The sequence below is a fragment of the Girardinichthys multiradiatus genome, chromosome 14 (genome assembly GCF_021462225.1).
Source record: "Girardinichthys multiradiatus isolate DD_20200921_A chromosome 14, DD_fGirMul_XY1, whole genome shotgun sequence".
NCBI classification, from domain to species: domain Eukaryota; kingdom Metazoa; phylum Chordata; class Actinopteri; order Cyprinodontiformes; family Goodeidae; genus Girardinichthys; species Girardinichthys multiradiatus.
Window position 1 is genome coordinate 7,627,825 of NC_061807.1, and position 16,621 is coordinate 7,644,445.

Genomic DNA, 16,621 nt, shown 5'->3' on the forward strand with positions numbered 1-16,621 from the left:
ATGGGTGCACCAGTTGATCATTCAACCTGTGACTTATGATAACACTATGCTCCAAGTGTTATAATGCTACTCCTTTCTCTAAGGATATTTGTGATTTTAGAGTTAAGTTTTCACCTTTCTTTGGGAGAACTAGTGATTAGACACTACTCTTAACCTTTAAGGGAATTTTGTTTAAAATGCAAAGGGAAAAGAAAATTGCTACACCTCCTAAGTGTAATAATTGCAATATGACTTTTGATTCAACCCCCTTTATGGCAGGGTGATCAGTTTAAATTTGGGATTTAATCTGGCACAATTCCTGTTCTTTCAAACCATAAAACAAACTATAAAGCTCCTGAATGGATACATGCATCAAAATTAAGTCAGATATTGAAATTAACTGCAAAGTTAATTCAGTTTCAAATTGTGGTCTTACACAAACACAGCCTCTGGATACAGATGTGCAGCAACTGTCTGGACATTGAGGTTAACTGAAGTTAAACCAAGTCTCAAGTTATTGCTTACACAGAAGAAACCAGATTGAGTCAGAACATCTAAAATTTTGCTTATGTAGCAGAGTTGATTGTTCCTAGCACGGAGATATTGGAGTTATTTATTTTGACGAAAGTCTAAATTTGTGAACTCCTGGAGTGTCACGAGTTATAATGTTCTCTTAAATATAATCAGTGACATCTGATGTTAGAACTCTGATGTTTTGAGTCCGATTGTGACCAGTGACAGCTGGTTTTAAGCTAATCACTTGGTACCTCAATAATGTGCAGTTGTTGCTTTATTCATTCACATTTATGTACAGTGCAAGCTGTTCATAATAATGCCCACCCAGGGACGCCACTATATTGGAAATATGAATCTGAGAATACTATTTAATATTTAATATTAATATTTTAATATTAATGTTTTAATATTTTACCAAATAATATTCCGGTCTGTTAAGGATTGTCCTGTGAATACCAGCCCCATTAAGGCGATGGTATTAGGACAGAATAGAAAGGTGTGAGACGAGCTCTGGCATTATTGAACAGCATAAACTCTGCACACATATGGAATGAATTCACACAATTTCTTAAAATACAAGAAGTTATTAACAAAAATAAGTCAACTCAAAGTCAAACATACTTCAATCAACAAACTCTTTACTATGCTAAAACAATCCAACTAAACTACCAAGCAGAATTAAAGAATAATGAAGACTAATGGACTATGTACAATATAAACAAGTTGATGAAAGATGATTAGAAATCATGACCAAAAAGAGTGATGCAACATTACCATGCAATGTTTATGTTTGAGAACCAAGGATTATCTTGAAGAATCTGGAAGTGAAGACAAGTTAGTTTTGGAACTAACTTAGAAAATAATCAGCAACATTTAGACAACCCTTCACAATGCAAGATCAGATTAAATATTATTTTAATAAAATAATGTTTTAAACAATGATCTGCTGAATAAAACCAACCTCCTGGATGACTAATTCTCAACGGTGTCTAATTAACTGCCTTTATTTATTAAAATAATATTTGAAGAAATATTATTGAGTATTTTGGAAAAGAGCCAAATCTTTCTGGAGAAATTGGGCTTAATGGTGTTTACTTAGTTATCAACTCTAGCAAATGATGTTCAGGGACTATTATTCACTAGCTTGAAAACTAACAACCTTTCTGTTGACTAGCCTTAATGCTAGCACACATGTTCTTACTGGCTGGCCGTTGGGCTAACAAAGAAGCTAGCTAAAGTGCTAAGCTAGAAGATAGCTTAGCACCAGAATCAACACATACCTTTAAAATACCAGGGTTAAAATGCATAAGTGCGGACGGCGCGTTAAGAGCAATGTTCTGGTTAAAACCACCCTTTTAATAAAGTTTATCTTAGCTTTAAAACATACAAAGAACACGGAACCGGCTCGTGCCGTAGCTAGGCTACTAGTGCTGAAGATCGCCAGGTTCCACAAAGCAAACTTCATAGAATGAAAACGTTCAGATTATTTCATCCTAACTGTTAGTCTGCCCAAACCCAACCTCTGAACTTGTTGAGGGAATGTTGTCCAAGGGCGAAGTTTGAAGAAGATATCCGTCGTGAACAAAGAATTAGCTTCCCGCTAACTTATTCAGTTTCTTCCGATCAGAAGGTGCGTTTGTTCGGTGAACAAAGGTTAGCTTCCCGCTAACCTCCAGCTGTGGATGAAGAACGAACGTTGTCCGCTGCGGTCTCTGCCGTCTTCGGGGCTTCTCTCGAACAGTTTTGCTTCTGTGGGGCCTCGAAGAGAAAATGTAAGCAACTCTTACACCTTAATTTCCCCGTTCATGAATGAAAATACCGGATACACAGACATTATTTCATTCTACTTAACTTTGCATATGATCGGTGATCGTATGGCTTCGGATCCAGTTGAATTTATGTCTTTTTGCCAGCAAAAGACCTCAGCGTGCTTTCCCCTCCTATCCGGTTCCTACGGAAGGCCGCGTGGAAGAGAAAGACTTGTGGAAAGGTGGGGGCTTTTATTTGGGTAATGGCGCCACAGGAAGTCTGCAGTTACCCCCTTTCTTGGCTGTGCTGGAAGAAGGTTAATGCACTTTATTTTGAAAAGTTCCAGGAAAGTATGTACCGGAGTTTTAATGTTGAAACCCATGGCTGTGGTCCCAACACAACTAAGCAGTTCTTGGCAGACACTGCACCTTACGGTAAAGTAAAACGTCTGAGATCAGACAATGGAACAGAATTTGTGTCAGAGGAGTACCAGTCATTGTTGAGGGACAATGCTATAAAGCATAAGAGGTCAGCGCCCTACTCTCCCCATCAAAATGGGACAGCAGATAGGAATTGGCGCACACTCTTTGAAATGGTCCAATGCATGCTGATTGAGTCAGGTTTACCCAAGAATCTGTGGCCTTACGCAGCCAGGACAGCTGCAGTTATAAGAAATAGGTGTTACTGTAAGAGAACAGGGGAAACCCCCTATTTCCTTTTCACTGGAAAGAGGCCAGATGTGTCCAAAATGAATACGTTTGGTTCTGAATGTATGGTGTATGAGCAAAACAAGAAGAAGCTCGATCCTAAAGGCAAAAAGGGAATTTTTGTTGGTTTTGATCGTTATTCACCTGCTTACATGGTTTATTTTCCAGAGACAAACAAAGTTCAGAAACACAGATTGGCCCACTTCATTACAAGGGGTTTGACTGAGAAGCATACTCAGACTGATGGGGACCAAACAGAAGACCACTACATGGAGTGGATAACTACACCAAGTCAAACTAGTCAGCCACTAACCAAAGAAACAGAACTGACAGACACAGAGAGAGACTCAGAGCTGAAGAGTGACACAAATCCAACTAATGACTCCCAGGCTACTTGTACTAATGGTAGAGTCAGAACGAAACCCAAATACTTGGAGGACTATGAATGTGTAGTGCAGAGTAGTGAGTTAACCATTGATTACTGCTACAGAGCTACAGCTGGACTGCCACAGACCTTTAACGAGGCTATGGCATCGCCAGTATCTGATAGGTGGAAAAAGGCGATGAGAGATGAAATGGTTTCATTTAAAGAAAACAACACCTTCTCACTTGTAACATTACCAGAAGGTAGGCAGACAGTGGGGGGAAGGTGGGTATATGCTCTCAAAGAAGATAATAAAGGGAACGAGACATATAAAGCCAGGTATGTAGCAAAGGGATACAGTCAGGTAGAGGGACTTGACTATTCAGAGACGTTCTCTCCAACTGCAAACTTAACATCACTACGTGTGCTGATGCAACTAGCAGCACAGCATGACCTTATACTAAACCAGATGGACGTTAAAGCTGCAAACTTACATGCGCCCATTGACTGTGAAATATACATGGACCAACCCGAAGGTTTCCAGGTTAAACCAAAGAACGGTGTGCGACTCATGTGCAAGTTGAATACATCTATTTATGGGCTCAAACAATCCGGGAGGAATTGGAATATGATGCTGCATAAATTTCTGATTATGAATGAGTTTGTACAGAGCCAGGTTGATCATTGTATCTATACAAAGTTGTCTGATAAAGAAAAAGTTATTTTATTAGTATGGGTCGATGATATAGTTTTGGCTGCAAGCAATGAGATGTGTCTAAGAGAGGTCAAGGAGAAACTGAAAAGTAAGTTTAAAATGAAAGACCTTGGGAATCTCACCCATTTTATTGGGATTGATTTCACACAAAAAGAAGGTTCTATCAAAATGAACCAGTCCAGGTACATAAAGAGAATACTGGAAAGGTTTGGTATGGCTGAGTGTAAACCCAGAGCCACCCCTAGTGAAATCAAATGTGACCTAATGCCTGAAGGGGAACAAACTGATCAAAGAAAGTTCAGAGAAATGTTGGGCAGCCTCATTTATATAATGACTTGTACTAGGCCCGATATCAGCTGGATTGTGAGTAAACTGTCACAGCACATGTCAGATCCAAGGGAGAAACATATGACAGCTTTAAAGCATGTGTACAGGTATTTACAAGGAACCGATGCCTATGAGTTGTGTTATGAGAAGTGTGACACCAAATTGGAGCTCATAGGATATTCCGACGCAGACTGGGCCAATGATGTTATTGACAGTAAAAGCACAACTGGCTACTGCTTCAGCCTAAGTCAGAGCGGTGCTATCGTTTCATGGAAAACAAGAAAACAGCAAACGGTCTCATTGTCAACATGTGAAGCTGAGTATTTAGCAATGGCAGCTACTATTCAAGAAGCGCTCTATCTATCTCAACTACTACAGGACATGGACCACAGTTTTGAACAAACAGCTAAAGTGTTTGAGGACAACCAAGGGACTATAAGCCTTGCAAAGAATCCTGTGAATCGTCAGAGGAGCAAGCATGTGGACATTAAGTATCACTTCATAAGGTCGAACGTTTTACAGGGTAAAATGGTTTTGGTGTACTGTCCTACAGACAACATGGTCGCAGATGTGTTCACAAAATCTGCCACAAGGGCCAAGATTGAAAAGTTTTGTTCATATATGTTTGGAAACTAGTGTTGTGGCTGAAGTGAGTGGCACAATTGAGTGGGGGTGTTGAGTACAATGTATGCCACTGTTGTATTATTTTGGGTTGGCACTACTTTGTAGCGTGGAAGGTTACACACTATTGTAAAAAGTAATAAAGGCAGAGCCTCCCCTGTTCTCGATGCTCAGTGCGTGTTCGAACCAGAACGGGGCAGTGTGGCTACCATTTCAACAACAAAGAATGTCTCCTGTGTCTTATGTATCGGAGTAAGTTAGACACCTGAGAAGATGTCTACACAAGCTGCAGATGATGGGGAAGACTCTGTAGCTCCAAGGGTGAATAATGAGAGACCCGCTGCAAGAGAGTCAACAGGTTTAATAAAAATTCTGTGTTCATTTTTGTGCAGGAGTGAGTTTCTGTTAACCTAAGGTCGAAGTTCCTCCACCATTCAGCGGAGCAGTTGATTAACAGTGATATTTGTGGTTAGTAATTATCAATTATTAAGGAATTAACTAATTGTAATTATTAAATGCTTTGAGCCCATAATCACCACACCAGAGGACATCTCTGATTTCTATTCGTAAGCAATGATTTTTGGTTGAGAAAACTATTTTCCTCAATTATGATTTTTAATTATAATGTAAATATATATCCTCTGTGGATCAGCGGTTCTCTGCTTCACCGAGACATGGCTGAGTGAAAACATCCCGGACTGCGCACTGCTGATGCCGAACTTCCAGCTATTCAGAGCAGATCGCAGCGCGGAGCTATCGGGGAAGAGGCGAGGAGGCGGAATCTGCTTTTATATAAACGAAGGTTGGTGCAGAGACGTAAAAGTACTGGGAAAAACATGTACCGGTAGTCCGGATCTGGAGTCATTTTCCATAATCTGTAAACCGTTTAATTCACCGAGACAGATTTCCTCGTTTTAATAATTGGCTCATATTTTCTACCGCATGGCTGCACTATTGTGTGGAAAAACATCTTGCTGAGCTGATTACAGACCTGGAGAAAAAATACACGGACTCTTTCATCATAATACTGGGAGATTTTAACAGAGCAAACCACTCCAATGAACTCCCCAAATACAGACAGCATATTAAGTGTCCCACCAGAGACAAAAACACACTGGACCATTGTTACACAGCTTTAAAGGACTCAAATCATGCTGTTACCAGGGCTGCTCTGGGGTTTTCGGATCATTATCTAATCCACCTCATCCCAACCTACAGACAGAGACTAAGAGCTTCCAAACCCAAGGTTCACACTGTTAAGAAGTGGACTGAGGAATCAAAGCAGACGCTACAGGCCTGCTTTGAATGCACAGACTGGACTGTATTTGAAACCTCAGCCACTGACCTAAACCAACTAACTGATGTGGTGACATCATACATCAGTTTCTGTGAGGACATGTGTGTGCAGACCAAGACCTTCTGCACCTTTGGGAACAACAAGCCATGGTTTACTCCCCACCTCAGGAACCTGCGCAGGGAAAAGGAAGAAGCTCACAGCAGTGGAGATTGGGCGCGGTACAGGCAGGCCAGGAACAGACTAACAAAGGAGACCAAAGCTGTTAAACTTTGGTTTGTTGACTCTGTGGACATTTTTAAAAACCAACTAAAAACTGTATTGTTCCACCAGGCTTTTATGTCATGATTTTATTGAGCTTTTTATATGCTTGTTTTTTATAGTGAATGCAACTTAATGTGTTTATCTTGTACAGCGCTCTGCGACTTTGTGAGCAGTTCAAAGCTTCTCATTTTTGGATGAAAAGTTTCACAAAAAACAGATCTGAAACCTATAATCAAACATTACAAAGATAGTTCAGTATATTCTGCTATGTGTGCCACTTCCTCCTATACAAACACATCACCACTTCCTCAAGCTAACTTTACACAGACACTGTTTAAACCAAAAATGTCTCGCTAAAGCAGTACGTAAAGCTGCAGTAGGTAACTTTTGTAAAAAAAACATTTTTTCCATATTTGTTAAAACTGTCGCTATGTCCTGACAGTGGAATATGGACAGATAATCTGTGAAAAAAATCAAGCTCCTCTGGCTCCTCCCATTGGTCCCAGAAATACACCGCTTTTGTTCAGAAACTACCAATCAGAGCCAGGAGGAATGACTTAGCAGAATCAATCACGCTCGTGTATGTCCTGCTCACACGCCTCTCCTGCACAGTGCGTACCATCGCTCAAGTTCAGGAGTGCTGGTGTGCTACAGCTGTGCTAATGATTTGAGGACCAAGTTTGGTATCAATGTATGGGCAGGTCATAGTCAATGTAAATCATATCGTTGATGTTTCGTCTCTACCAGTGAATGTGCCACAGCTGTTTACTCACCATCATCGGTGGCCCTGCTTACTAGCCTGCGCGTTTACATTTGGCTTCACTGTGGAGGGAGCGCTATAGCACAGCAGAGAGCAAAGCGGAGGGATCCCTAAGGTCAAACTTTAGGCTAAGTCCACTGTTTTCTCAGAACTCTCTACTGCAGCTTTAATGTTTCTACCTATGTCTAATTATCCATTGTACAACTTTATTGCCTCCATCTGGGTGCTAAACAGGCTTTAACTGTAAAAATGATTATTCAGCTGCTAGAAATATAAATGTGCTGTGCGTCAAGGGCAGTTCCAGAGTGACATTTCAAATCTGTAATCCAACCAAAATTCAAGCAGTAATTTACCTTTGCGATATGCATACATTGATGTTACCATGACGATTGGGATTCAAAACATGGTGCAGCTCTGAAAAAAAAGTCCTGGTTGCAGTTTGCCACAAACCTTAAAATTATGTAGAAGAGGAGGCTCTGCTAAGATTAGAGCAAAATTGATTTTTGGGCTCTACATGCAGAACGCAGAATGCCACGTATCACCCTAAACACACCATCCCTACAGTGTAACATGGTGGTGGCAGTTCATGCTAAGGGGATGCTTTCAATAGCTGGGTCTTAAAGATAGACAGAAACGCCCCAGTTCTGGTAGCGCTTGGTAGATTATTCCACAATCATGGAACGACGCATGAAAAGAGTCTGGGCGTGGTGTAGCCACTGCTAGCCAACAATCTTTAAGTTATCACAAACTACCCAAAATAAAATAAGGAACAACAGAAAAAAAAATTCTTGCAAAAAGCAGAGGGCAGACAGACCTTATATCTGCTGACCCGATCCCCAGCCTCATTGTGGTGAGCACCACAGGACATGAGCAATGAGACGGATATTGATGTACGATTATTCCAAGGTTTTAAAAGGTTACGGGTTCCAAACTACATAAACAACAAATTCTGCTGCCAAAGCCTGGGATATTGTTTTAGAGCCTAACCCTGCTTTAAACTTCTCCAGAACGTTCTCCCAGACTTGTCTGCTGGGTTCCTTGGTCTTCATGATGCTAGTTCTCTCAACAAACCTCTGAGGCCTTAATCCTTACAAATTTATTTTGACCAACTTTACTTTATATCAAAGTCCAAGAAAAAGATTAATTTTATGTCTGTGCCAGTAGTGTCAATTATTGACCAATTAAGAATGTCTTTCTTTAAATGTGAGAGGAAATCAGACCTATGACTTATTCATTTGTTTAAGGCATTTTCATATTCTTCTAAATAATGTTCCTTTGTGGTTGTTTTTACTGCAGGAAAAGAGAAGTCTCTACTTTATCTCCTTTTCTTTTCTTGCACAAAAACACCACAAATAAAAAATAAACAGAACTGTGTGCTTTCAGAAAAGAGGAACAGTCCAACATTAAGCAAGCTGTCTAAAGAAGAGTTTTTACCTCTGGTCTTTGACTTCTCCTTCTTTTTCTTGATGACTATCTCTCCATAAGTCACTTCCCCTGTTCTCACCGCTGAGTAGACTGCAGCTGGATTGTCGTCTGTGCAAAGATGCAAACATCACATTTACTTCCTTCCATACAGCAGCAAACGTCAAATTAAAGGTAGAAAATATTGGCATTTGCATTTTAAATATCTGGGCTTTGATAGTGAACAGTGAAGCAGCCTGTATTTAACAGTTCAGGCGTTTTGTTTCTGTCCTGCAGACCAACATGTTCAGAAACAGGAAACTGGACGCCTGCAGAGCTGTTAGAGTCCAGCATGAAGATCTGCTGAAAAACACACCAACCAAAGACTCACTGAGCTTTATTTGCCTCATTTAAGCTTAAATGAAAGCATCAGTGAAATGTATGTGTTTTCCTTTAATTGTTGAAGGTACAGATTATAAAAGATGAAATTTGGAACAAAAAGCCAATCTGAGTAAGTATTATGTTTTGCTTAAATAGATTTTATTGCTATAAAATCAATGTTTTAGATGATCTAAAACAAAGGTCTCATTCTCGTGGCCCTCGGGCCAATTGCGGCCCGCAGGACGATATCTTGTGGCCCCCGCCGTGATATGAAAGTATGGCTCTGTCCCAATTCCCACCCTACGCCCCTCTATGAAGTGTTTACTTTGTACAAGTGCATGTAGGGGTTGAAGTACGCAGGTTACAAGCTGCAAAATTGGAGAATTGGGACAGTAGAGGTTACGTCATCAACTTGCACCTCTGCACCGTAACTGCAACATCAAAAAGGGCGGGAACCAGCGCTGTTTTCACAGTCTTGCTGCTAAAAAAAACTATTTAAAACTGCAACAAGCAATTGTTTTGAGGAGAAGAAAATGCAGGAAGCGAAGGAGGCTTACACACCAGACTCTCGACATGCCAGTGTTTGTTTGAAAGGTAACTTCAGTGTTATGGCCTACTGACTGCCCAGACTCACTCTGAACCCACTGGTATCTTGTTGGTACAATGTTGAGCCTGGAAAACCAGTAAAAAATTATATTTGTCGGCTTGCTGTCTAAAGTTTATGCAGTTCTTATTATTCTGATTTGATGGCTGATTATGTTGACGGTTTGATTGGTTTTTGCTCAGAACGTCATCTGCAGCACTGAATTGTGAGTAATATACAGGTCCTTCTCAAAATATTAGCATATTGTGATAAAGTTCATTATTTTCCATAATGTCATGATGAAAATTTAACATTCATATATTTTAGATTCATTGCACACTAACTGAAATATTTCAGGTCTTTTATTGTTGTAATACGGATGATTGTGGCATACAGCTCATGAAAATCCAAAATTCCTATCTCACAAAATTAGCATATTTCATCCGACCAATAAAAGAAAAGTGTTTTTAATACAAAAAAAGTCAACCTTCAAATAATAATGTACAGTTATGCACTCAATACTTGGTCGGGAATCCTTTTGCAGAAATGACTGCTTCAATGCGGCGTGGCATGGAGGCAATCAGCCTGTGGCACTGCCCAGGATGCTTCGATAGCGGCCTTTAGCTCATCCAGAGTGTTGGGTCTTGAGTCTCTCAACGTTCTCTTCACAATATCCCACAGATTCTCTATGGGGTTCAGGTCAGGAGAGTTGGCAGGCCAATTGAGCACAGTGATACCATGGTCAGTAAACCATTTACCAGTGGTTTTGGCACTGTGAGCAGGTGCCAGGTCGTGCTGAAAAATGAAATCTTCATCTCCATAAAGCTTTTCAGCAGATGGAAGCATGAAGTGCTCCAAAATCTCCTGATAGCTAGCTGCATTGACCCTGCCCTTGGTAAAACACAGTGGACCAACACCAGCAGCTGACACGGCACCCCAGACCATCACTGACTGTGGGTACTTGACACTGGACTTCTGGCATTTTGGCATTTCCTTCTCCCCAGTCTTCCTCCAGACTCTGGCACCTTGATTTCCAAATGACATGCAGAATTTGCTTTCACCCGAAAAAAGTACTTTGGACCACTGAGCAACAGTCCAGTGCTGCTTCTCTGTAGCCCAGGTCAGGCGCTTCTGCCGCTGTTTCTGATTCAAAAGTGACTTGACCCGGGGAATGTGGCACCTGTAGCCCATTTCCTGCACACGCCTGTGCACGGTGGCTCTGGATGTTTCTACTCCAGACTCAGTCCACTGCTTCCGCAGGTCCCCCAAGGTCTGGAATCGGCCCTTCTCCACAATCTTCCTCAGGGTCCGGTCACCTCTTCTCATTGTGCAGCGTTTTCTGCCACACTTTTTCCTTCCCACAGACTTCCCACTGAGGTGCCTTGATACAGCACTCTGGGAACAGCCTATTCGTTCAGAAATGTCTTTCTGTGTCTTACCCTCTTGCTTGAGGGTGTCAATAGTGGCCTTCTGGACAGCAGTCTTACCCATGATTGGGGTTTTGAGTGATGAACCAGGCTGGGAGTTTTAAAGGCCTCAGGAATCTTTTGCAGGTGTTTAGAGTTAACTCGTTGATTCAGATGATTAGGTTCATAGCTCGTTTAGAGACCCTTTTAACGATATGCTAATTTTGTGAGATAGGAATTTTGGGTTTTCATGAGCTGTATGCCAAAATCATCCGTATTAAGACAATAAAAGACCTGAAATATTTCAGTTAGTGTGCAATGAATCTAAAATATATGAATGTTAAATTTTCATCATTACATCATGGAAAATAATGAACTTTATCACAATATGCTAATATTTTGACAAGGACCTGTATTAGTGCAGCCCGCAGGGGGAGTGGACCTCTGAAGGAAGTCCCGCCCACCGTTCCTCATCATGGCTGATATTTGGTGTTAGGCTAAGCTACACCAACTTCATGCATATTACGCTTGTAACAACAGTGTGGCGGATGACGAACTGTCCGGTAGCAGTCGCCACGATCAAACACGGAGAAAGGCGACTGCTACCGCGCTGTTGTGACAAGTAGAAGCGGAAATGACGTCACTTGTCGAGACGTACTCCATGCGTCGCTAGCTGGCTAAAGACTTCTATGAAACGTGGAACAAGAGCAACGCCAAGTGGAATAAACTACATTTTGTCACACCCTCATCATGTCTCTGTCAAAGCCAAAGCCTGCAGTGAAGAGAAAGATGGGTGACGAGCACAAACAATTTCAGCAAAGGTGGGAGACACAGTATTTGTTGAGCACAGGGGGCATCCTGACATGCCTTATTTGCACTGAAAAAGTTGCACAAGTTGCACAAGGAATACAACCTGAAACGTCATTATTCAACTAAACATGCTGAGGAATGTGCAAAACACCAGGGGGATGAGAGAGCCAACCGGGTTGCCAGCCTTAAAACATGCCTAGTGAGGCAACAAGATTTCTTCAAGAAGGCAACCAAAGAGAATGCTGCAGCAGTCGAAGCTAGCTATACGGTTAATTAGATGATTGCTAAGGCGGGAAAACCATTCACAGAGGGAGAGTTTGTAAACAAATGCATATTACAGGCTGCAAGTATAGTTTGTCCGGAAAAGAAAAGTCAGTTCAGCAACATCAGCCTTTCTGCCAACACAGTGGCAGAGCGCATTTCTGACTCGTCAAGTGACATTTATCATCAACAGTGTGAGAAAGCCAGATGTTTTGATGCATATTCAGTTGCTCTTGATGAGAGCGCAGACATAACTGACACTGCTCAGCTCTCAATTTATGTCCGTGGTGTTGATCGAAATTGTGAAGTGACAGAGGAGTTGCTCAGAGTAATTCCAATGCTTGGCCAGACCGCCGCTCATGAGATATTTCGCCAGCTGTGTGATGCCATTGAGAATACCGGTTTGCCATGGAATAGGTTTGTTGGAATAACAGCCGATGGAGCACCATCAATGACTAGGAGGAAAAATGCACTGGTGGCACTTGTTCAGAGAAAACTTGAGGAGGAGAGTGTAGAAGAGGCCATTGCTCTGCACTGCATTATCCATCAGCAGGCCCTTTGCAGCAAATGCCTGAAGTGTGACAACCTGATGTCTGTTGTTGTGAAATGCATCAACAACATCAGATCCAGGGGCTTAAAGCACAGGAGGTTCCATGCTTTTTTAGAGGAAATGGAGTCAGAATATGAAGATGTGCTCTACTTCACTGAGGTACGTTGGCTCAGCAGGGGAAATGTCTTGAAAAGATTTTTTGAACTCAGAGAAGAAGTGAAACCCTTCATGGAGAAGGATGGGATGGCTGTTCCCGAGTTGAATGATCAGAAATGGCTCATGGACTTTTCTTGTCGACATCACACATGAGCTGAATGTACTGAACAAGACGTTACAAGGCCAGGGGCAGCTTGTCAGTGCTGCCTATGACAACATAAGAGCATTCTCCACAAAACTTGTGTTATGGAAAGCCCAGCTCTCTCAGACAAACCTTTGCCATTTCCCAGCATGCAAGGCACTTGTGGATGCAGGCACACCATTCAGTGGTGAGACGTATGTTGATGCTATTTTGAACCTACAGAAGGCATTTGATCACAGATTTGCAGACTTCAAGAGGCACAGAGCCACTTTTTGAATTTTTGCAGACCTCTTCACCTCTGAAAGATACTCCTCCTGTGCTTCAAATGGAGCTTATTGACCTGCAATGCAACTCTGACCTCAAGGCCACATTTAGGGAGGTGAATGGAAAAGCAGACAAGCATGGGCAATTTTTGAGAGAATTGTCCCCCAGCTTCCCTGAGCTTTCCCAAATGTTCAAGCGGACCATGTGCCTTTTTGGGAGCACATATCTGTGCGAAATGTTCTTCTCCACCCTGAATTTTAACAAGTCCAAGTACAGGTCCAGACTTACTGATGATCATCTTCAAGCCATACTGAGGGTCTCAAGTCCCTCCTCTCTGAAGCCAAATGTGGCTCAGATATGTGAGAGGAAGCGTTGTCACATTTCTGGCAGCAAGGAGTAAGCTGGAGAAGCCATGTTCTGAGGAACTGTTCATGATCTTCATTCAATGTTCCATTCATGTGTTCAGGACAGTTCATGCACAGGAATATGCTGTAGGGATCAGGGGAACAGCGCTAGGCTGGTTTACATCTTATCTGTCTGACAGATTCCAGTTTGTTCATGTAAACGATAAATCATCTTTAAACTCCAGGGTTAATTGTGGAGTACCACAGGGTTCAGTACTTGGGCAAATTCTCTTTACTATATATATGCTTCCAATAGGTCAAATTATCAGGCAGCATGGGATAAATTTTCACTGTTATGCTGATGATACTCAGCTTTACTTATCCATAAATCCTGATGAGCCCAACCAGTTAGATAGACTACAAGCATGTCTTGAAGATATAAAAACTTGGATGACTTAAAATGTTTTGCTTCTAAATTCTGACAAGACAGAAGTTGTCGTCTTTGGACCGGAGTCTTTAAAAGAGAAACTGCTTAGTCAATCACTTAACCTGGATGGCATTAAATTGACCTCCAGTAATAAAGTAAAAAACCTTGGTGTTATTTTTGACCAGGACATGTCATTTAAATCCCATATTAAACAGGTTACTAGGATTTCCTTCTTTCACCTCCGGAACATTGCCAAAATTAGAAATATCCTGTCCAGGAGTGATGCTGAAAAACTAGTCCATGCATTTGTTACTTCAAGGCTGGACTATTGTAATTCTTTACTATCAGGATGTCCACAAAATGCAGTTAAAAGCTTTCAGCTGATTCAAAATGCTGCAGCAAGAGTTCTGATGAAAATTAAAAAGAGAGATCATATTTCTCCTATTTTAGCTTCCCTTCATTGGCTCCCTGTTAAATTCAGAATAGAATTTAAAATTCTCCTCCTCACATATAAAGCCCTTAATGATCTAGCTCCATCATACATCAGAGATCTGATTGGTCCATATGTTCCTAACAGAGCACTTTGTTCTCAGACTGCAGGTTTACTGGTGGTTTCTAGTGTTGGACCACTAGTTTGCTGAATATTGGACCATTCGCACGTTGCTGGAGGCCACTATGCCTCAATTCACAACACATGTCGTCTCAAGGCACTTCACAAAAGTCAGGTTCATACATTCCAATTAATCCTAACAATTGAACAGTGCAGTCGGAGTTAGTTATTTATTCAAATTGGATCAAAAGTTTTTCTGTCTAAGGAAACCCAGCAGATTGCATCCAGTCAGTGACTTGCAGCATTCACTCCTCCTGGATGAGCATGTAGAGACAGTGGACAGTCACTGGCGTTGACTTTGCAGCAATCCCTCATACTGAGCATGCATGTAGCGACAGTGGAGAGGAAAAACTCCCTTTTAACAGGAAGAAACCTCCAGCAGAACCAGAACCAGGCTCTGTGTGAGCGGCCATCTGCCACGACCGACTGGGGGTTTGAGAGAAAAGAGCAGAGACACAAAGAGAACAAAGAAGCACTGATCCAGGAGTACTTTCTATGGGAAGGAAAAGTAAATGTTAATGGATGTAACTCCTTTAGTCATTTCACCTAGAAAGAAAGAACAGATAAATTCTGAGCCAGTTTTCAAGGTTAGAGTCTGAAAGAGAGCACATAGAGTTAGTCACAGTAGAAGCTCAGTCAATCGCCATGTCTAGGAGAGAGAAAGTGTTAAACACTGAAAGACAGGGCCATGTGGATCATCGGTAGAGGGTGAGCATTAAGTTGTCGCCAGCAGAAGCTTGAACGATGTCCCTCTCCAGAAAGGTGTCACAGGTAGACACAGAGCCAGGCCAGGTGTAGCTTCTAGGAAGAGAAAAGAGAGAACAAAGTTAAAAGCTGAAATAACTGCAAATAATGCAAAATTGGAGAGTAGTGTGAGAATGTAGCGAAGAGGGTGAAAGTGGTCATTATGTCCTCCAGCAGCCTAAGCCTATAGCAGCATAACTACAGAGATAACTCAGGATAACCTAAACCACTCTAACTATAAGCTTTATCAAAAAGGAAAGTTTTAAGCCTAGCCTTAAAAGTAGACAGGGTGTCTGCCTCACGGACTAAAACTGGGAGCTGGTTCCACAGGAGAGGAGCCTGATAATTAAAGGATCTGCCTCCCATTCTACTTCTGGAGACTCTAGGAACCACCAGTAAACCTGAATTTTAAATTATATTCTGGATTTAACAGGGAGCCAATGAAGGGAAGCTAAAATAGGAGAAATATGATCTCTCTTTTTAATTTTCATCAGACCTCTTGCTGCTATTATCATTACTGTTTGACATTCTCAGCATATTCCTTTCAGTTCCCATGATGTTTGCATCAGAGATCTATTTTTGTTTCATTCGAATGAGAAACTACTGACACCATAGAAAATAGTTATTTTTGTGCATTTTCAACTGCGACCTGGATAAACTTGGAAGCCTATTCAGTTTGAATGCATCAGGTGATGTGTATTTGTATAATGAGGGAGACAGCTTCGGTTCCTGAGGCAAAATGGACCAAAAAAGAGATGAACTCAGTTCATCTCTTTGCCTCCAGTGCTGCCATATTCCAGAACTACAACATGTGTTGTGCCCCCAGCCATGGATAAAAACATGGACTCTGAACTGTACACAAACAAGATGCTGGTAGAAAACTGCAACTTTAAATACAACACTAACCTACTTGTAGCATATTCCAGGAAGGAGGGGTCACAGCTGGAATCCCCATGATGTCATGGACCCACTATCAAAAATACTTTGCCCGCTCCACTTCGTTCTCTACTTCCGCTTTTCCACTGGCCTGTTTTAGGCCGTGCAGCTTCACTCCGCTCAGTCTGTCTCTACTCGGCACAGTAACTGTTGTGTTTCCACTGACCCACTGACGGCTGAAGCCCCGCCTCCAGCCGTCAGTGTAGCGCTGGGCTGCTATTAACGTTACTGTGTGACATCCTCACACTAAAGTAATCTGCATGAAACGATGAAAATAAATAAGTAGAAAATAAATAAACTAAATACAAAT

General features: G+C 41.6%; 1 protein-coding gene across 1 annotated transcript in view; it reads right to left on the minus strand.

Moving 5' to 3' along the window:
• LOC124880995 overlaps window positions 1-16,621 on the minus strand; it is a 36,922-nt gene that overhangs the window by 14,440 nt on the left and 5,861 nt on the right. Inside the window, exon 6 of the mRNA XM_047386471.1 lies at window positions 8,731-8,829. Within this exon, the coding sequence (XP_047242427.1) occupies window positions 8,731-8,829 (99 nt within the window). The remainder of the gene's footprint in view (window positions 1-8,730; window positions 8,830-16,621) is intronic.